This window comes from Mus musculus, chromosome 1, assembly GCF_000001635.26.
Source record: "Mus musculus strain C57BL/6J chromosome 1, GRCm38.p6 C57BL/6J".
Classification (NCBI taxonomy): Eukaryota; Metazoa; Chordata; class Mammalia; order Rodentia; family Muridae; genus Mus; species Mus musculus.
The window spans coordinates 46,295,334-46,318,392 of record NC_000067.6 but is presented as its reverse complement, the minus strand read 5'-3'; the positions used below and the strand labels follow the sequence as shown (position 1 = coordinate 46,318,392).

The window sequence follows — 23,059 nt, the reverse complement described above, 5'->3', positions numbered from 1 at the left end:
ATGTTGGATATTAGTCCCCTATCTGATTTAGGATAGGTAAAGATCCTTTCCAAATCTGTTGGTGGTCTTTTTGTCTTATTGACGGTGTCTTTTGCCTTGCAGAAACTTTGGAGTTTCATTAGGTCCCATTTGTCAATTCTCGATCTTACAGCACAAGCCATTGCTGTTCTGTTCAGGAATTTTTCCCCTGTGCCCATATCTTCAAGGCTTTTCCCCAATTTCTCCTCTATAAGTTTCAGTGTCTCTGGTTTTATGTGAAGTTCCTTGATCCACTTAGATTTGACCTTAGTACAAGGAGATAAGTATGGATCGATTCACATTCTTCTACATGATAACAACCAGTTGTGCCAGCACCAATTGTTGAAAATGCTGTCTTTCTTCCACTGGATGGTTTTAGCTCCCTTGTCAAAGATCAAGTGGCCATAGGTGTTTGGGTTCATTTCTGGGTCTTCAATTCTATTCCATTGGTCTACTTGTCTGTCTCTATACCAGTACCATGCAGTTTTTATTACAATTGCTCTGTAGTAAAGCTTTAGGTCTGGCATGGTGATTCCACCAGAAGTTCTTTTATCCTTGAGAAGACTTTTTGCTATCCTAGGTTTTATGTTATTCCAGACGAATTTGCAAATTGCTCCTTCCAATTCGTTGAAGAATTGAGTTGGAATTTTGATGAGGATTGCATTGAATCTGTAGATTGCTTTTGGCAAGACAGCCATTTTTACAATGTTGATCCTGCCAATCCATGAGCATGGGAGATCTTTCCATCTTCTGAGATCTTCTTTAATTTCTTTCTTCAGAGATTTGAAGTTTTTATCATACAGATCTTTCACTTCCTTAGAGTCACACCAAGATATTTTATATTATTTGTGACTATTGAGAAGGGTGTTGTTTCCCTAATTTCTTTCTCAGCCTGTTTATTCTTTGTATAGAGAAAGGCCATTGACTTGTTTGAGTTTATTTTATATCCAGCTACTTCACCGAAGCTGTTTATCAGGTTTAGGAGTTCTCTGGTAGAATTTTTAGGGTCACTTATATATACTATCATATCATCTGCAAAAAGTGATATTTTGACTTCCTCTTTTCCAATTTGTATCCCCTTGATCTCCTTTTGTTGTCGAATTGCTCTGGCTAATACTTCAAGTACTATGTTGAAAAGGTAGGGAGAAAGTGGGCAGCCTTGTCTAGTCCCTGATTTTAGTGGGATTGCTTCTAGCTTCTCTCCATTTACTTTGATGTTGGCTACTGGTTTGCTGTAGATTGCTTTTATCATGTTTAGGTATGGGCCTTGAATTCCTGATCTTCCAAGACTTTTATCATGAATAGGTGTTGGATCTTGTCAAATGCTTTTTCAGCATCTAACGAGATGATCATGTGGTTTTTGTCTTTGAGTTTGTTTATATAATGGATTACATTAATGGATTTTCGTTTATTAAACCATCCCTGCATCCCTGGAATAAAACCTACTTGGTCAGGATGGATGATTGCTTTAATGTGTTCTTTGATTCGGTTAGCGAGAATTTTATTGAGGATTTTTGCATCGATATTCATAAGAGAAATTGATCTGAAGTTCTCTATCTTTGTTGGGTCTTTCTGTGGTTTAGGTATGAGATAGTGGCTTCATAAAATGAGTTGGGTAGAGTACCTTCTACTTCTATTTTGTGAAATAGTTTGTGCAGAACTGGAATTAGATCTTCTTTGTAGGTCTGATAGAACTCTGCACTAAACTTGTCTGGTCCTGGGCTTTTTTTGGCTGGGAGACTATTAATAACTGCTTCTATTTCTTTAGGTGATATGGGAATGTTTAGATGGTCAACTTGATCCTGATTCAACTTTGGTACCTGGTATCTGTCCAGAAATTTGTCCATTTCGTCCAGGTTTTCCAGTTCTGTTGAGTATAGCCTTTTGTAGAAGGATCTGATGGTGTTTTGGATTTCTTCAGGATCTGTTGTTATGTCTCCCTTTTCATTTCTGATTTTGTTAATTAGGATTTTGTCCCTGTGCCCTTTACTGAATCTGGCTAGGGGTTTATCTATCTTGTTGATTTTCTCAAAGAACCAATTCCTCGTTTGGTTAATTCTTTGAATAGTTCTTCTTGTTTCCACTTGGTTGATTTCACCTCTGAGTTTGATTATTTCCTGCCGTCTACTCCCCTTGGGTGAATTTGCTTCCTTTTTTTCTAGGGCTTTTAGATGTGTTGTCAAGCTGCTAGTATGTGCTCTCTCCCGTTTCTTCTTGGAGGCACTCAGAGCTATGAGTTTCCCTCTTAGAAATGCTTTCATTGTGTCCCATAGGTTTGGGTACGTTGTGGCGTTATTTTCATTAAACTCTAAAAAGTCTTTAATTTCTTTCTTTATTCCTTCCTTGACCAAGGTATCATTGAGAAGAGTGTTATTCAGTTTCCACGTGAATGTTGGCTTTCCATTATTTATGTTGTTATTGAAGATCAGTCTTAGGCCATGGTGGTCTGATAGGGTACATGGGACAATTTCAATATTTTTGTATCTGTTGAGGCCTGTTTTGTGACCAATTATATGGTCAATTTTGGAGAAGGTCCTGTGAGGTGCTAAGAAGAAGGTATATCCTTTTGTTTTAGGATAAAATGTTCTGTAGATATCTGTCAGGTCCATTTGTTTCATAACTTCTGTTAGTTTCACTGTGTCCCTGTTTTGTTTCTGTTTCCACGATCTGTCCATTGAAGAAAGTGGTGTGTTGAAGTCTCCCACTATTATTGTGTGAGGTGCAATGTGTGCTTTGAGCTTTAGTAAAGTGTCTTTAATGAATGTGGCTGCCCTTGCATTTGGTGCGTAGATATTCACAATTGAGAGTTCCTCTTGGAGGATTTTACCTTTGATGAGTATGAAGTGTCCCTCCTTGTCTTTTTTGATAACTTTGGGTTGAAAGTCAATTATATCCGATATTAAAATGGCTACTCCAATTTGTTTCTTCAGTCCATTTGCTTGGAAAATTGTTTTCCATCTTTTCACTCTGAAGTAGTGTCTGTCTTTTTCCCTGAGATGGGTTTCCTGTAAGCAGCAGAATGTTGGGTCCTGTTTGTGTAGCCAGTCTGTTAGTCTATGTCTTTTTATTGGGGAATTGAGTCCATTGATATTAAGAGATATTAAGGAAAAGTAATTGTTGCTTCCTTTTATTTTTGTTGTTAGAGTTGGCATTCTGTTCTTGTGGCTGTCTTCTTTTTGGTTTGTTTAGTGATTACTTTCTTGCTTGTTCTAGGGAGTGATTTCCGTCCTTGTATTGCTTCTTTTCTGTTATTATCCTTTGAAGGGCTGGATTCGTGGAAAGATATTGTGTGAATTTGGTTTTGTCGTGGAATACTTTGGTTTCTCCATCTATGGTAATTAAGAGTTTGGCCGGGTATAGTAGCTTGGGCTGGCATTTGTGTTCTCTTAGTGTCTATATAACATCTGTCCAGGCTCTTCTGGCTTTCATAGTCTCTGGTGAAAAGTCTGGTGTAATTCTGATAGGCCTTGTTTTATATGTTACTTGACCTTTCTCCCTTACTGCTTTTAATATTCTATCTTTATTTAGTGCATTTGTTGTTCTGATTATTATGTGTCGGGAGGAATTTCTTTTCTGGTCCAGTCTATTTGGAGTTCTCTAGGCTTCTTGTATGATCATGGGCATCTCTTTCTTTATGTTTGGGAAGTTTTCTTCTATTATTTTGTTGAAGATATTAGCTGGCCCTTTAAGTTGAAAATCTTCATTCTCATCAATTCCTATTATCTGTAGGTTTGGTCTTCTCATTGTGTCCTGGATTTCCTAGATGTTTTGAGTTAGGATCCTTTTGCATTTTGTATTTTCTTTGACTGTTGTGTCGATGTTCTCTATGGAATCTTCTGCACCTGAGATTCTCTCTTCCATTTCTTGTATTCTGTTGCTGATGCTCGCATCTATGGTTCCAGATCCCTTTCCTAGGGTTTCTATCTCCAGCGTTGCTTCACTTTGGGTTTTCTTTATTGTGTCTACTTCCCTTTTTAGTTCTAGTATGTTATTGTTCATTTCCATTACCTGTTTGGATGTGTTTTCCTGTTTTTCTTTAATGATTTCTACCTGTTTCGCTGTGTTTTCCTGCTTTTCTTTAACGGCCTGTAACTCTTTAGCAGTGCTCTCCTGTAATTCTTTAAGTGACTTATGAAAGTTCTTCTTGATGTCCTCTATCATCATCATGAGAAATGTTTTTAAATCTGGGTCTAGATTTTCGGTTGTGTTGGGGTGCCCAGGACTAGGTGGGGTGGGAGTGCTGCGTTCTGATGATGGTGAGTGGTCTTGATTTCTGTTAGTAGGATTCTTACGTTTGCCTTTCGCCATCTGGTAATCTCTGAAGCTAGCTGTTTTAGTTGTCACTGTTAAGAGCTTGTTCTTCAGGTGACTCTGTTAGCCTCTATAAGCAGACCTGGAGGGTAGCACTCTCCTTAGTTTCAGTGGGCAGACTATTCTCTGCAGGCAAGCTCTCTTCTTGCAGGGAAGGTACCCAGATATCTGGTGTTCGAACCAGACTCCTGGCAGAAGTTGTGTTCCACTCACTAGAGGTCTTAGGATCCCGTGTGGAATCCTGTGTGGGCCCTTGCGGGTGTCAGGCGACTCCGCTGGCAAGGTAGCCCGGGGCTCGAGTGGAGCAGAAGGGGTTTGTGCCCCAGATCAAGCCCGGGTAGCCTGCTTCCCTATGTACAGTAGTCTCAGTTTCTGCGTGATTGGATTGGGGCAGGCGCTGTGTTCCACTCACCAGAGGTCTTAGGATCCCGTGGGGAGTCCCGTGTGGGCCCTTGCGGGTGTTGGGCAAGACTCTGCTGGCAAGGTAGCCCGGGGCTCGAGTGGAGCGGAAGGGGCTTGTGCCCCAGATCAGGCCCGGGTAGCCTGCTTCCCTATGTACTGCAGTCTCAGGTTCAGCGTGATTGGATTGGGGCAGGTGCTGTGTTCCACTCACCAGAGGTCTTAGGATCCCGTGGGGAATCCTGTGTGGGCCCTTTTGGGTGTCAGGCGACTCTGCTGGCAAGGTAGCCCGGGGCTCGAGTGGAGCGGAAGGGCGCCTGGAACATTCTTAAGCTGCAGGAGCAATTTACAAGTGCCTAGTATCTAAAAAAGATAGTATCCTCTGGAAACAGTTACAAGTGCCTCCAAACACGAGTTATATGTTCTCAGTAACATGTATTTAAACAAGATTTGTGAATAAAACCATGACCATATCATAATGCTTTTTAAAGTCAGGCACATGTGTTCTCCTGCACATGTGTGTGGCTAGGAATGCTGAACCAATGGAGAAATATCCAGATTCAAGTTAGACTTTTATTTATATATTTGTCTGTTTGTTTGTTTATTTGTTGTGTGTTGCAAGGCGGTGAGTGAACATGACTACCGAGAGAGTGGAAGTTAAAGGTCAGCTTGCTGGACTACACTTTTCCTCCCTTGTGGGTTCAGGGGCTCTAACTCAAGTCACTAGGCTTAAGGAGGCACCTTTACCCACTGAGTCATCTTGCTGGTCAGAACTAGATTTCTTTTCTTTTCTTTTCTTTTCTTTTCTTTTCTTTTCTTTTCTTTTTTTTTTTTTCATCTATTGAATGCATAAATACAAAGTCTCAAGATTAAAATTTGATAGAGTCAAATTCCAGAAATTCTAAATGACAACAACAAACCATCAAAGGATGAATTCACACACATGCAAACACATATACATACATTCATATGTATACACATGCACACATGTACACACATCCAGTTGATGTCTAGATAATTTCTTCATGCTTCAGCTCTTTTGAATAATCACAAACGGCAAACTCACTGAGGAAATATTAAAAATATCTTAATTTCCTACCCTAGGCCACATCATTGTCTTTCTCATTACCATTCTTTGCACAAAGGGATTTTCTTCCCTCATCAGATTAAAATAACAGCAAAACACAACACTTATTCAACAGCACCTTTCCTCCCCAAGTTAGCTTTAACCTCCATCACAAAATTATAGTCTTGCAAACAAAATGACAGATTTAGAGACTTGAAGTTTCCTAAAAGCTAGTTTGTGATAGGAATGGCCCAGTTTTTGGAAGAGGGACCTGCTGGTTTACCTGTACAGGTAAACATGGCTGTCTGTTAGCACTAGACGGTCCAGTTAGGAATATGAGCATCTCTCCTGAAGAGAAGAGGAGATAGATTCCACAATTTCACTTTTCAGACTATAACAGAGCAAAACTTGCTTGCTTCCCAACAGAAGACTAGAACTCCCAAGGTAAAGGCAGACTGTGCCAGCAATCAGGCTCACCAGATGATAGACTCGTTTGCACTAGCAATCTGATGGTTTCAGCATTAGGTTTGTAAAATGAGATCTGTCAGTAGCAAAGATTTCAGACTCATTATGGCAGCCATCTTCTCAAAGGCAGGAGAAAAGCCTGTTTTCTCCTATGCATGCTTTTCTGATCAGTGCAAATTCCCACAACATTTATCTGAGCTCAGAGACGCTCATTAACTGGCATCTGACAAGTTTCTTATTGAGAGCTGATGGATTTTCCCATTGTTTACCATTCAGAATGATAGAACTGTGGCCAGAAGCTCTTTATTTTACAAATGACTCTGAACACTGCATACCTTAGTACTTTCTACTCCACATGTTTCTTCCATCAGTAAGATACTATAACTATTACATTTTAAGGGAAACTATGAGCCCATCTAATCTAATTTTCCTACTGGTGACTTAGCAAGAATCTTTCCAATTTCTCTAAACTATAGCATTGGAAAGCTTGGCAAACTCCAATTTCTGACTCAGTGGTTCTCAACCTTCCTAGTGCTGTAGCCCTTTAATTCAGTTTCTCATGTTGTGGTGACCCCCAACCATAAGATTATTTCGTTGCTACTTCATAATTGCAACTTTGCTACTGTTGTGAATTATAATATAAATATCTCATATACAGCAAAATGGATATACAGCCCCTGTGAAAGAGACATATGACACCCCACTTCAAGGAGTCACAATCCACAGATTGAGAACTGCTGTTCTGACCATTCAAGTGTTAGGGTAGGGTTTTAAGAGGACAAAATGGAAAGGAGACCTACCTCTAAAAACTCCCCCAAAAGAATTGTGTTAATTTTCTTGGTAGAAAACAGACAGTGAAGAAATAAAAAGAGTATATACTACTATCTCAAATGTTAGTCTCTTATAGTGCTGTTCTCCTCCCTAGGCTAATACCATTCTACTCTGGGAAAACACCCTTTTAAAGGCAGAGTAGGCATATATCACCATATAGCATATAGCTTCCAAAATAATTAATTCACCACTAAAACTTGGAGTATCTGGGAACACTAAGTGTAAAAAGCAAAGTTTCTGGATAACATATTGGCATTCTAATAATTATTTTTATATTGAAAACATACATGGGTATGTTGGTATAGAAAATTGTGACTAATTAATTTCTTCATTTAAGATTGATGGAAAATATCTATAGTTATAAATGATTTCTAAACTTCAGTGTCTTAACACATATGAGCATCTCTCAAATCTGCACTTATGAGTGATCCAGGCACTCTTCAGGGGTGGAAAATGATCAAGTCTTATGGCACTTAAAGATCAACACAGACATGTACAGGTTTGATGGGAGAAGTGTCTTGGAAAATCTCGCTTGGCAGCTACATAATATCAACTAGCCAAGGCAGGTCTGTACCCATCATCATCACTTAAGATGCAATTAAAGGAGAAGAAAACTTGAAATATTACTAAACATCATTTTGTAATGTTTCTATCCAAAAAAGGGAAATATAGGAATAGATTAGAAAACACTGTAGGGTTAGGGTTCCCAAATCTAAAGAAAGAGACGCCCATGAACATACAAGAAGCCTACAGAACTCCAAATAGACTGGACCAGAAAAGAAATTCCTCCCGACACATAATAATCAGAACAACAAATGCACTAAATAAAGATAGAATACTAAAAGCAGTAAGGGAAAAAGGTCAAGTAACATATAAAGGCAAGCCTATCAGAATTACACCAGACTTTTCACCAGAGACTATGAAAGCCAGAAGAGCCCGGACAGATGTTATACAGACACTAAGAGAACACAAATGCTAGACCAGGCTACTATACCCAGCCAAACTCTCAATTATCATAGATGGAGAAACCAAAGTATTCCACGACAAAACCAAATTCATGCATTATCTTTCCACGAATCCAGCCCTTCAAAGGATAATAACAGAAAAAAACCAATACAAGGACGGGAACCACGCCCTAGATAAAGCAAGAAGGTAATCCCTCAACAAACCTAAAAGAAGACAGCCACAAGAACAAAATGCCAAATCTAACAACAAAAATAACAGGAAGCAACAATTACTTTTCCTTAGTATTTCTTAATATCAATGGACTCAACTCCCCAATAAAAAAAAATAGACTAACAGACTGGCTACACAAACAAGCCCCAACATTTTGCTGCTTACAGGAAACTCATCTCAGAGAAAAAGACAGACACTACCTCAGAGTAAAGGCTAGAAAACAATTTTCCAAGCAAATGGTCTGAAGAAACAAGCTGGAGTAGCCATTCCAATATCTAATAAAATTGACTTCCAACACAAAGTCATCAAAAAAGACAAGGAGGGACACTTCATACTCATCAAAGGTAAAATCCTCCAAGAGGAACTATCAATTCTAAATATCTATGCTCCAGATACAAGGGCAGCCACATTCATTAAAGAAACTTTAGTAAAGCTCAAAGCACACATTGCATCTCACACAATAATAGTGGGAGACTTCAACACACCACTTTCATCAATGGACAGATCATGGAAACAGAAACTAAACAGGGACATAGTGAAACTAACAGAAGTTATGAAACAAATGGATCTGACAGATATATACAGAACATTTTATCCTAAAACAAAAGGATATACCTTCTTCTCAGCACCTCATGGTACCTTCTCCAAAATTGACCACATAATTGGTCACAAAACAGGCCTCAACAGATACAAAAATATTGAAATTGTCCCATGCATCCTATCAGATCACCATGGACTAAGGCTGACCTTCAATAACAAAATAAATAATGGAAAGCCAACATTCACGTGGAAACTGAACAACACTCTTTTCAATGATACCTTGGTCAAGGAAGGAATAAAGAAAATAATTAAGGACTTTTTGGAGTTTAATGAAAATGAAGCCACAACATACCCAAACTTATGGGACACAATGAAAGCATTTCTAAGAGGAAAACTCATAGCTCTGAGTGCCGCCAAAAAGAAACTAGAGAGAGCACACATTAGCAGCTTGACTAAACACCTAAAAGCTCTAGAACAAAAGGAAGCAAATTCATCCAAGAGGAGTAGACAGAATGAAATAATCAAACTCAGGGGTGAAATCAACCAAGTATAAACAAGAAGAACTATTCAAAGAATCAACCAAACAAGGAGCTGGTTCTTTGAGAAAATCAACAATATAGACAAACCCTTAGCCAGACTCACTAGAGGGCACAGGGAAGCATCCTAATTAACAAAATCAGAAATGAAAAGGGAGACATAACAACATATCCTGAAAAAATCCAAAACACCATCAGATCCTTCTAAAGGCTATACTCCACAAAACTAGAGAACCTGGATGAAATGGAGAAGTTTCTAGACAGATACCAGGTACCAAAGTTGAATCAAGATCAGGTTAATGATCTAAACAGCCCTATATCCCCCAAAGAAATAGAAGTAGTCATTAATAATCTCCTAACCAAAAAAAGCCCAGGACCAGATGGGTTAAGTGCAGAGTTCTATCAGACCTTCAAAGAAGACCTAATTCCAGTTCTTCACAAACTATTCCACAAAATAGAAACAGAAGGTACTCTACCCAACTCATTCTATGAAGCCACAATTACTCTGATACCTAAACCACAAAAAGACCCAACAAAGATAGAGAAGTTCAGACCAATTTCCCTTATGAATATTGATGCAAAAATCATCAATAAATTTATTGCTAACCGAATCCAAGAACACATCAAAACAATCATCCATCCTGACCAAGTAGGTTTCATTCCAGGGATGCAGGGATGGTTCAATATATGGAAATCCATCAATGTAATCCATTATATAAACAAACTCAAAGACAAAAACCACATGATCATCTCGTTAGATGCTGAGAAAGCTTTCGACAAAATCCAACACCCATTCATGATAAAAGTCTTGGAAAGATCAGGAATTCAAGGCCCATACCTAAACATGATAGAAGCAATCTACAGCAAACCAGTAGCCAACATCAAAGTAAATGGTGAGAAGCTGGAAGCAATCCCACTAAAATCAGGTACTAGACAAGGCTGTCTACTCTTTCCCTACCTATTCAACATTGTACTTGAAGTTTTAGCCAGAGCAATTAGACAACAGAAGGAGATCAAGGGGATACAAATTGGAAAGGAAGAAGTCAAAATATCACTTTTTGCAGGTGATATAATAGTATATATAACTCACCCTAAAAATTTCACCAGAGAACTCCTAAACCTGATAAACAGCTTCAATGAAGAAACTGGATATAAAATTACTCAAACAAGCCAATGGCATTTCTGTACACAAAGGATAAACAGGCTGAGAAAGAAATTAGGGAATCAACACCCTTCTCAATAGTCACGAATAATATAAAATACCTTGGCATGACTCTACCTAAGGAAGTGAAAGATCTGTATGATAAGAACTTCAGGTCTCTGAAGAAAGAAATTAAAGAAGATCTCAGAAGATGAAAAGATCTCCCATTCTCATGGATTGGCAGGATCAATATAGTAAAAATGGCTATCTTGCCAAAAGCAATCTACAGATTCAATGCAATCCCCATCAAAATTCCAACTCAATTCTTCATCGAATTAGAAAGGGCAATCGGCAGATTCATCTGGAATAACAAAAAACCGAGGATAGCAAAAACTCTTCTCAAGGATAAAAGAACCTCTGTTGGAATCACCATGCCTAACCTAAAGCTATACTACAGAGCAATTGTGATAAAAACTGCATGGTATTGGTATTGTGACAGACAAGTAGACCAATGGAACAGAATTGAAGACCCAGCGATGAACCCACACACCTATGGTCACTTGATCTTCGACTAGGGAGCTAAAACCATCTAGTGAAAAAAAGAGAGCATTTTCAACAAATAGTGCTGGCATAACTGGCTGTTATCATGTAGAAGATTGCGAATTGATCTATTTCTATCTCCTTGTACTAAGGTCAAATCTAAGTGGATTAAGGAACTCCACATAAAACCAGAGACACTGAAACTCATAGAGGAGAAAGCAGGGAAAAGTCGTGAAGATATGGGTACAGGGGAAAAATTCCTAAATAGAACAGCAATGGCTTGTGCTGTAAGATCGAGAATAGACAAATGTGACCTCATAAAATTGCAAAGCTTCTGCAAGGCAAAAGACACCATCAATAAGATAAAAAGACCACCAACAGATTGGGAAATGATCTTTACCTATTCCAAATCGGATAGGGGACTAATATCCAATATATATAAAGAACTCAAAAAGGTGGGCTCCAGAAAATCGAATAACCCCATTAAAATTGGGGCTTAGAGCTGAACAAAGAATTCTCACCTGAGGAATACCGAATGGCAGAGAAGCACCTGAAAAAATGTTCAACATCCTTAATCATCAGGGAAATGCAAATCAAAACAACCCTGAGATTCCACCTCACACCAGTCAGAATGGCTAACTAAGATAAAAAATTCAGGTGACAGCAGATGCTGGCGAGGATGTGGAGAAAGAGGAACACTCCTCCATTGTTGGTGGGATTGCAAGCTTGTACAACCACTCTGGAAATCAGTCTGGTGGTTCCTCAGAAAATTGGACATAGTACTACCGGAGGATACCGCAATACCTCTCCTGGGCATAGATCCAGAAGATGTCCCAACCGGTAAGAAGAACACATGCTCCACTATATTCATAGCAGCCTTATTTATAATAGCCAGAAGCTGGAAAGAACCCAGATGCCCCTCAACAGAGGAATGGATACAGAAAATGTGGTACATCTACACAATGGAGTACTACTCAGCTATTAAAAAGAATGAATTTATGAAATTCCTAGGCAAATGGATGGACCTGGAGGGTATCATCCTGAGTGAGGTAACCCAATCACAAAGGAACTCACACAATATGTACTCACTGATAAGTGGATATTAGCCTAGAAACTTAGAATACCCAAGATATAAGATACAGTTTGCTAAACGCATGAAACTCAAGAAGAACGAAGACCAAAGTGTGGACACTTTGCCCTTTCTTAGAATTGGGAACAAAACACCCATGGAAGGAGTTACAGAGATAAAATTTGGAGCTGAGATGAAAGGATGGACCATCTAGTAATTGCCATATTCAGGGATCCATCCCATAATCAGGTTCCAAATGCTGACACCATTGCATACACTAGCAAGATTTTCTGAAAGGACCCAGATATAGCTGTCTCTTGTGAGACTACGCTGGGGCCTAGCAAACACAGAATTGGATGCTCATAGTCAGCTATTGAATGGATCACAGGGCCCCCAATGGTGGAGCTAGAGAAAGCATCCAAGGAACTAAAGGGAACAGCAACCCTATAGGTGGAACAACAATATGAACTAACCAGTACCTTGGAGCTCTTGACTCTAGCTGCATATGTATCAAAAGATGGCCTAGTCGGCCATCACTGGAAAGGGAGGCCCATTGGACTTGCAAACTTTATATGCCCCAGTACAGGGGAACGCCAGGGCCAAAAAGGGGGAGTGGGTGGGTAGGGGAGTGGGGGGTTGGGTATGGGGGACTTTTGGGATATCATTGGAAATGTAAATGAGGAAAATACCTAATTAAAAAAAAGTTTACAACATTGATTCTTTCTAAAATAAGTAAACTCTAAATCTTCAGAAAAACTATAAATTTTCCATTAGGAAAAATCTCTCTGCCTTGTTTTCTTTATCTCTGCTAATTTATGTAGTTGTTCATTTGAAGTATTGACGTTTTGAGGTCTTTCAGTGATGATAATATCAGAAATGACTGTAAGGGTATTAGTAAATAACCTCATTTGACAGTACTTTTAAACCGACATTCTGTCCATGTGAAGTTTTAGCAGCATAGTGCTGACAGGAAGGCATAGGTGCTACCAGTTGTGTACCCCTTGGACTCTCTTTCTTGATTTATTCATCTGCTAAATAGAGTATAAACAGTTGCCATGTAAGACTTGCTTGAAGTTTGAAGGACATGATCTATGAAAAGATTTTAGGGTATAGTCAATGTTCAATAAAATGTGGTGTCAAACATTTAAAAAAAAAAGAAAACACTAGCAAATGTTGTTGTATAGGACAGTTCAGGATGAAACAGAAGGTTAATTGTGATTTCAAACAAACAGAATAACATCAGTCAACAGAAAAAAAGACCTCTACACATAAAAACACCTCAGCCTATGTAAGTCCCACTTTCAAAAACATAATATGAAAAGTTATATTTGATCTATTTAATAGTTTAACATATTTTCAGATTAAAATGTCAAGTTTCAAAAACATAAACCTGCGGAAGGATATATCCAGATGAAGTTGTCACAGCTAAGATAAAGGTCGACAAAACCTTGTGAGCATTTCATTTTCTCCACCTTAAAATAGAAAGTGAACATCTGAAGCTTCCCACTGAAGCCTCTATGAAAAGCCATTCTTTTCAATGTTATCAAAGGGTGCATTTGATCAGTTCACAAACATCAAACCAGTGTTCATTTACCACAGCAACAGAGGCCAGGGCAGAACTGTGACTTTCATAGGCCATGGATACTTTGTAGGCTACTTTCTCTATTTAAGAAACTTAAATATATATTCTACCATTGTTTTATATAAAGATAAATCTAATAAAGGCTGGACTGTATTCTGACTAAAAGCTTAAAACATGTGGACAGACTTCTATGTCGATGCTTGGGCCCTGGCTAGGTCCTGAGAGCTGGAAGAAACTATGGCTCTGAGAAAGGAACACCTTTACCTCAGATTATCCATGACATCTATAAAAAAAAAGTCTATTATATATTACTTCCACCATTTAAATTCGGATTTTATAAGGGGGAAGAGTTGGAATGTAAGCAATTCCTTTGAAAACAAATTCAAATTGTAGACACTGTGAATTTTGAAGTAACTATGTGAAACTTTAATTTGTTTGTAACAATGGCAGTTACCATAGTTCCCCAATAACCTCCTGCTCACATTATACTGGCATCTCCGAGGATATAGGTCAACAAATGTAGGCAAATTCATTTTCTATAGACTATAATACAAATGAGGACACTAATAAGTATTGAAAGGACATGCTTTAGTGGCTGTATATTTGTTATTTAAAGAAGTTAAAATAACATTACTAACATTGCCTTTTATTTCAACAGAGACTAAAGCTTTAAAATATTCCATATATTTACTAAATGTTGTAGTGTGGTGTTTATAAATATAGACACACATTTAGAGAAGATATTCTAGATATTCTAATATATAAACTTGACGTTAATGCCATTGACTGGTTTTACCAAAGTAATAAAATAAAATGAAAATGATTATAGCAGGCAAAGAGAGAATTCTTTGACAGAGAGAAACCAAAAATCATAAAGAGTAATCATAAAAGCGTATCACTAAAAATACATTCTATTAGCTATTAACCCAGATGCAGACACAGTTAGGAGATCCATTAGAAGGACGTTGGGTTACTTCTGTAGATTCCTCCATCCACCCTGAGTCTATGAAGAAATGGAGTTTGTGTGGGTTGTGCATAGAGTGGGTGGGGTGAGAGCTGCTCAACAAAGCCTGCACTTGCCTTGTCTGGCCTCAAGCAACGGATAATAAGCATCCTCTGAAAGTCGTTTGCTTTATTTTCCCAGTCTTCTGGAAACATCTCATGGTGTGGCTCCTAAAATTATAGTACATAAGTCAATGTTAGAGGTTATTTCTAAAAGTAATAATATTTTACAAATAAGCATATACTTAGAGAAGACATAATTCCTGAAATCAGAACATTTGTGTAAATTTTATTTTATGTAAGCTCTGGGGGAAATTAATGCCAACATTACAATGTTTCATGTAAGTATTTGAAGTTTCCAAACAAGTTACCTGGCTTCCTCTCCCGGTACCACATAGTGAATACAATTGCAATTTTAAACTAAAAAGAAATACTCACAAAAAAACTAGAAAATATTTCTAGGAAACATTTCCATTAGCAACATGAAGAAACCCAAAGTACCCATTCCAAATGATTGAACCCATTCTATTTATCATATATCACAGGTACCCAAGTAAGGCCAGGTTTCAGCACCCAGGGGTTACCACCTACCTAACTCTCTCTGGTTAGATCTAGTTGTCTCTATACAGAGCAGCTATCTATCATGTTCAAGAATAGTAAAAATCATAAGAGCAGAAACAGAGTAGAAAATAACTGGGAAGTGGAAAATTCTTAACCTTATGACATACTAAAGCTGAAAAAGGTCTTACTTAGGGTTTTATTGCTGTGAAGTCATCTTATGACCAAGGCAACACTTATAAAGGCAAACATTTAATTAGTGCTGGTTCATTGTTTTAGAGGTTTAGTGCATTATTATCACTGCAGGAAGCATGGCAGCATCTAGGCAGATATGGAGCTTGAGGAGCCTAAAGTTCTACATCTTGATTAAAAGGTAGCCAGGAAAAGACTGACTTCTAGTCAGCCAAGAGGAGGGTCTCACAGCCAATCTCCACAGTGACATACTTTCTCCAGGGCCACACTTACTTCAACACGGCCATGCTTTCTAATAGTGCCACTTTCTTGGCCAAGCATATTCAAACCACCACATTCTACTCCCTGGCCCTCATAGGCTTGTTCAGGCATATAAGTCTATGAGGGCCAACCTAGCCATAGCATAATATAAAATACATTGAGTCCAACTTCCAAAGTCCCCATAGTCTATAGCAGTCTCAACATTGATATAAGTCCAAAGTTCAAAGTCTCTTCTGAAATTCATCCAATCACTTAACTGTAATCCCCTATAAAATCAAAATAAAAAAGCAGACCACAAATCTCCAATATCACAGGATATATATTACAATTCCAAATGTCATAGTGAGGAAATACTGTACCAAAGCAGGACCAAAAATCAGCTGGGCAAAGTCCAAACCCTGCATCTCCATGTCTGATGTATGTAAAAGTGTTCTTCATACCTCCAATTCCTTTCATCTTTGTTGACTGCAACAAATATCTATCTTTTGGGCTGTTTCCAATCACTGTTAGCAGCTTTCCTCAGCAGGTATCCCACAGCTCTGACATTTTTAACATCTTAGGGTATTTATAGCAACTTTAAGTTTTCACTTTCTTGATCCAATATCTGGGATCCACACATGATCTTCTAGGTTCCTCTAAAGCGCTTGTATCATTTCTCCAGCTCTGCCTTCTGTAGCACTCTAGGCTCTGCTCAACTCCACTCCACTGCTGCTGCTGTTCTTGGTGACCATTCCATGGCACTGGCATATCCAAAACACTGGGGTCTCCACTGCAACTAGGCTCCACCAACAGCCTCTCATAGGCCCTCTCTATAATGCCAAGCCTCAACTTCTTTACATGACCCCTTCAGTAATGGGACATCAACTGCAATTGAGGCTGCATCTTCATTAGTGGCCTTTCCTGGCCTCTCACAATACCAAGCCTCAGCTGATCTCTATGACCCCTTCATGCCTTCAAAACCAGCACCCCCTGGGTGATTCTTACATATTACCAAGTCCAGCTGCAGCATGAGATATAACCTTGTCTATCTCTAGAACAGAGCTTCTTTGTGCTCTCAGAAAACACTTCCCAGAAGATTTCACCTCAGTGATTATGGTCTCTTCTTAATCACTGTTAATTTCTTTGTTCCAGCTAACCAGCAACAATTCTCCCAGTAGTTCTTTCTGTTCTTCACTCTAAGTCCAGAGCCACAGGGCTGAAGCTGCTGAGTTCTGCTGCTTGTTGGGGCTGAACATGTCCCTCTTGTTCTGTTACATCATCACCAGCTTAATGTTTTTCAATTCCTTTATGGATGAAGCTTGGCTGTCCTAGAATTTGCTCTGTACATGACCATGAACTCAGAGATCTGCATGGCTCTGTCTCTTGAATGCTGAGATTAAAGGCATGTATCACCACACCTGGATTTAAGCTTTTCTCTACGTAGAACTATACCAGTCTGGCCTTGAACTCAGAGATCTGGTTGTCTCTGTGTCCTGGTATTAAAGGTATGTACTACTTACCATGCCTGGACTCAAGCTTTTCATGGCCACTATTCCTCAATATTGGATCAAAAACTTGTCTTCTGCATTTCTGATTTGTAGGTCACTCCAGATTAAAAGTCCAAATGATAGAAAAACAATAACCAAATAACTTTTCCTTGTTCAATGACAAATGTATAAGCAATAAGCTTAGCTTATTGCCCCAAAGTCACCACTCCATTAATCTCCTCTAACACAGGATTTAGCTACATTGTACTTCTTGGCATCCCTTTATTACTTGAACCATACATTTTGTATTTTTCCTTTCTAAACGTGATTAAGCTTAATCAAAATGCTCTTCATGAGAGTAAACTAGAGGATGAAGTCTATGCTGGGTTTTCTGAGACTTCCTTTGTCAATGCAATTAATATGAATCTCTTTGCCTTAGCCTTGGGCAAACTCTTCAGAAAAGGCCAAAAAGCATCCACATTCTTCACCAAATCATAAGAATGATCTCCAGGCAACATACCAAAATTACTTTTTTTTTTTTTGAAACCTCTAGAGCCAGGATCCTACAGTTCAAATTGCCCTCAGTACCAATGTCTTCCAAATTTCTATTAGGATGGTCTATTAAACACTACTTAAAGCATTCCACTGCTTTCCAAATCCCAAGGCCCCAAATCCACATTCCCCCAAACAAAAATATAGTCAGGCCTATCACAGCAATACCCCAGTCCCTGGTACCAACTTCTGTCTTTGTTTGGGTACTAAAATGTTACTGTTAGTTATTGCTGTGATGAAACACTATGACCAAGGAAATTCTTATAAAAGCCAACATTTATTTGGGGCTGGTTTACAGTTTCAGAGCTTTGGTCCATCATCATCATAGCAGGAAGCATGGCAGCTCTCAGACAGATGTGGGGCTGGAGGAGCCGAGAGTTCTACATCTTCATCCAAAGTCTGACTTTCAGGGAACTTGGAAAAGGGTCTCAAAGCCCACCGCCATAATGATAGACTTCCTTCAACAAGTACCACTCCCTTGGCCAAGCATATTCAAACCACCACATCTATAATAAACTTTCTCCTCCCCCACACCTAGGAGCAGCCACAACTTTTTTTTTCACTTCTTTTTTTTTTCATTCATTTATGGAATCTTGCTTTTATACAAAGGTAACATTATACATATTTAACATCTTCTCCACTGAAAATCTTTGAAATAAGGAAAAGGGTGAAGACATACCATACTATCATATACTTTTTTCCATCCATCCTTTAAGCGCATAAATTCCCTGCGAATGGTCTTAAAGGCAGGTAAGTCATCTAGTCGGCAAATCTCATCCCAGGACTTTTGAGGAAGCCATGTGCAAGGGTTGGTATAAGGATTATCCAGCCCAATGCCACCAGTGAGTAGAAATCTCCACTCTGTTTTGTTAATCTGTGGTAAACAAACATCATAGGGAGTCATACAGAAAGTGTTCCTAGTTAGTTACAGCCATTGTAGAAGAGTAGCAGTCCTTTCAGATTCTTATGAAAGTACTCAGCTGATATGACCTTCTACTTAGTTGGAAAAAATCCAACTACCAAACATGGCAAATTTATTTTTAAGGTCCATGAATAGCTACTTTTGAATTAATAGCTTAAACATGAGGCCTGAATATATTCTACTTGAATAATATATGTTCCTCAACATGGATGTTTTCAGTCCCAAATATTGGCTCTGAAAAGTCATAGAAAGGTAGAAAATCAACAATCCACCATGCTTTCATTTATTCTTTATAAAATATAATGAGTTGCTATGAAGTGTTTGCATGAAATACAAGAAGTATTTTTCCTAATTCCATGAAGATATTAACATATGAGATTTTACAAGTCTTAAATACAGAGATGTATAAGAAGACTATGATGCTTCTCTTTCATTTGTAAGTGCTTCCTATCTTTTAGATAAAAAGAATTACTTGCTAGCTTACATTTGAGTAAGATAGTTAAATCCAAATGGTTAGACCTCAGTAATTTGCAAAGTTCTCAAAGATGATAATAAATTATTTAGTAAAGTTAGATGCATGGTCATATAAATTTTAATAGAAACAAAATGAGTATTTTTGTTTTATTATTATTTGTTTGTTTGTTTGTTTGTTTTAAGAATGGGGCATTGTATTGAGTTTATCCTCAAACTCACTGTTCAGACTGAGCTCTGCTCAGGCTCATAATCCTCTTGCCCTAGCTTCCTAAGTGCAGGGATTATAGGTGCCACCACACAAGGCTCTAGAAACAGACTTTTAAACTAAAATATACAAAAGTTTAAGTAACAAAGTCTTCTTAATTTATATTAACTTCTCTGAAATTCTGTCTTGTCTGGCATTGCCTTAATTAATTTCATTGTCTGGTTTTAATAAGTATATGTATATGTTCCCATGTGGAATAGTAAATAAATCCATGACATCATGATAGTGTTACTGATCTAGACAAGCATCATTAGGCTAGGAGGATACTGAACAGGGGCTCCACACACATGGCAAGCTTCAGATCCCACCTCCAATTTTACCCCATAAAATTGTGGAGGTTTTGGTGCTTTGCTGGGGCATACTCTGGGAAAGCTACTCCTCCTGATTATAAGAATCCTATTTCTACCTCTGACCAGGGAGAGACATGATATTCTAATCTGCCGGAAAGATTAGAAAATGACTTACTATTACCTCCTCCTCTAACTGGTAATACAACTGGGCCTAGAGCTGTGATCCTATTCTAGTTAAATTTTGAGTTGAGTTATCTAGACACGGAGAATCTTTGACACTGGTATAGTATCTTGGTATATACCCCAGATCCTCTCCCAGTAGCTACAGCATCTGTATTCCTACAGACTGAACCCTTACTGACCGCGTTCTCATGTATCAGCAGATTCACAGTGAGACAAAATGAAAACAGCAACTTGTCCTTTTCGAAGAGCGAGCGGCAGATGTTGACATAGAGTGAGTAGGTGAAGTGATCTCTGAGAATCTGAAGCCTAAGGGCCATCACAGGGAGAGATAGACAAACACAAACTGGATTAATAGAAGGGAATGCTAAGATTGCCCCACAGACTGCTAGACCTGCATTCAAACTATTTCTTTCAGTTCTCACCCAAACAATCAAAGATCTTTACTCCTTGAGTTGCCAGTTTGAGAGCTAGACAAGGTAGAAGTGTTTGAATAGAATTGTGTTTTCCTGTTGACTGATGTTTTTCTTTATAATTTTCATTTACAGAAAACCAATCCATTACAAAAATTACAAAGTTTTTAACTATGAAGTATTGCATTAGTGGGCAAAATTTGACCTCTTTACAAAGTAAATACTTACAAATATTTTATACTATATTAAATGAATAAAACTAATAGCTTGTATTAAATTAATGGCAAAGCCTAGTGCTATGCTACACTGAGCATGAATCTATCGGAGTGGAAAAAAAAACTAGTAGATTTGATTAAACTACATTTCTCTTTATGAAACTACATTTCACAGAGAGAAAACAAGGACAGATGAATAACTGTGGTAATGCATGTGAGCTATATCCACAATAATTCCCAATGTCAATACGATACTTCATTCATTTTAATATAATGGACAATAATATAATAATAATATAATATAATGGACTCATTGTAATTGGTGTTTTGTTTTGCTTTTCATTTTTCCTCTTGTTTATTTCCTTAACTATTTTCTCCCACACCAGCACTGTTATCAGAGAATGACAGCAAAAGGACACATCTTATTTTTACCTGAGAAACAATGTAGTGAGACAGAAGTCCTTGAAATAGAGCTGAGGTTTAGATTTAAAATAAGCATTCTATCCCTCCCAATAACTAATTAAGAAAATGCCTTACAGCCAGATCTAATGAAGGCTTTTTCTCAATTGAGGTTCTCTCATTTCAGAGAGCTCAGTTTGTGTGTCAAATTGACCTAAGACTAGCCAGCACAATTACTAAAAATATTTGTTGTTGTTTTTGTCTCTTTCTCTTTCTCTTACTATGAGAGATCCTTGAGGTGGCTCAAAACACGCCATGAACGAGATAATCTGACAAGGTAAATCCAGGCACCGCTGCTGGTATACACATAGTTTAGCACACGTCTTTGTAAACAGGGTTTCTAGTGAAATTCTAGAAAATGCAGGTTGTAGCTGGGAGGGGAAAGGGTCTTAGGCAGCCATTGGCTGTGCTGCCATTCCTGTCCCTCTGCTGTCCTTCCAAATACCCACCCATCCCACCCCCCAGCTTTCCCTATCCTTATCCTTCCAAGCTCAAATCACTGTCACTAGTGATAAAGATTAAAATACTATATTTTAATGATATACTTCAGTGGGAGTAAAAGACTCAAAATTATTCAGTGTTTATAGAAAAAAATTAATAAATCCCGGGGACATGGTTCATTACTCACCCCAGTGCTTTCCGTTCTCAATTGAAAGACAGACTCACAGCCTTCACTTTACAGGCCTTAAACAGCTCAATAGCTGGGCCATTGCCAAACCTCCACGGGGTTAATCCCGAGTTATTACTTACTATTTCTATGTTCTATCTTGGCTGCTCTGAGCCCAATTGAGCAGGCCTCTGGGCCAGGCTCTCCGGATCCTTCACATGGCGGCTATGCCTATCTGTTCTGCATTCTTCTCGGACACTGCATCTCTCCTCTCCTCCACACCCTTCCCACATGGTGGATTTCCTCCTGGTCCCAAGCCCAGGAAATCCTAAGATCCTGTCTCTGCTCCCCAGCTATTGGCTGTTGGCATTTTTATTTACTGATCAGAGCCAACTGGGAGCAGGTTCCAGAAGTTACATGTAGACCTTCTTGTGTAAACAGTTTTTTTCTTGGGGGGGGGGCATAATTAGCATTTGTAATATAAGCAGCTACAAATGTTGGTAAGTGGTATAATGATATGAGATAATGCAGGTTTCTCTAGTGGAGTTTTATATTTAAATAAACTTACAGAAAAGGGACTTAAATGAGGAAGACAGTTAACAGTGCAGATATTTGTATTTATTTTTAACAGTATTTATAATACTTACAAGTCTTACCAAATTATATCCACAAAGAATATTGATGGAAATAACAGGGACACAAAAATACTCTGTGTACACATATGCTTGCACATGTGTATACATTTACATATGCACACTTTATTTTTAAAAAGTTGCAGTTTGACCCCTTTAATAAAATAATACACTACTTAGATCTTTTTTTCTGCATTTCCTGCTTTTGTTTGTTTCTGGATTTTACTACAGTTAGTTTAGTATTTCCCTACATAAACACTACTTCATCAACTTCAATAAATAACACTTTATTATGGCAATTTCACAGTGTCTGCCACAATGTTCATGATATATTATTCTTGGTGTCACACTTAAATGAAGCACAGCTATCTATCAAAAGGCAAGTATGAAGTCCATCTGTATACTTGAGTAAGAGGAACAAGAAGGAATACTAGAGTAATAGCCATCTTTAGTAGGCAGGCTTGTGTGAACAGTCCCGTGCTTCCTGTACTTTGGAGGATAGCTGAGTCTAATAGCTGCTAAACTCCTACTGATACCATGTTTATCAATAACTGGGAGATCACAAATCATTTCTATGAGAATTTGTTCTCTCTTTAATCTTTGGTCAGCAGTTAGCTTTTCAATTGGAACTCTTATTCTGCTGGGGGAGGAGGGAATGAAGAAAAGGGCTGTCTAGAACTGTCTTGGTATAACAAGAGCATACACAGGAATGCTTGCCCCATCAGTTGCATCCCATTCAATCCACCACAAGTGTGTGTGTATTGGCACCAATAGCCATGCATGGAGATGCTCATAGGCAACACACATCCACTGTGGCCCTAGACTGGAAGCCCATATTCCCAACAGCAGAAAGGAACAATTGTTTTAGGTTCCATGTCAGGCCAAACAAACGTTTAA

The 23,059-nt window shown here is 38.4% G+C and overlaps 1 protein-coding gene across 22 annotated transcripts in view; it reads right to left on the bottom strand.

Annotated features, from left to right (window-relative positions):
* The window catches only part of Dnah7b (dynein, axonemal, heavy chain 7B), a 307,481-nt gene that overhangs the window by 55,159 nt on the left and 229,263 nt on the right, over positions 1–23,059 (bottom strand). For all 22 annotated transcript variants that reach the window (XR_373250.4, XM_011238490.3, XM_011238488.3 and 19 more), the window contains 3 exons: positions 20,019–20,145; positions 18,385–18,579; positions 14,755–14,847 (listed from right to left, as the gene is read on the bottom strand). Coding sequence is in view for 21 of the 22 variants with exons in the window: in XM_011238490.3 (XP_011236792.1) it covers positions 14,755–14,847; positions 18,385–18,579; positions 20,019–20,145 (415 nt within the window). In the remaining variant the exon portion in view is untranslated. The remainder of the gene's footprint in view (positions 1–14,754; positions 14,848–18,384; positions 18,580–20,018; positions 20,146–23,059) is intronic.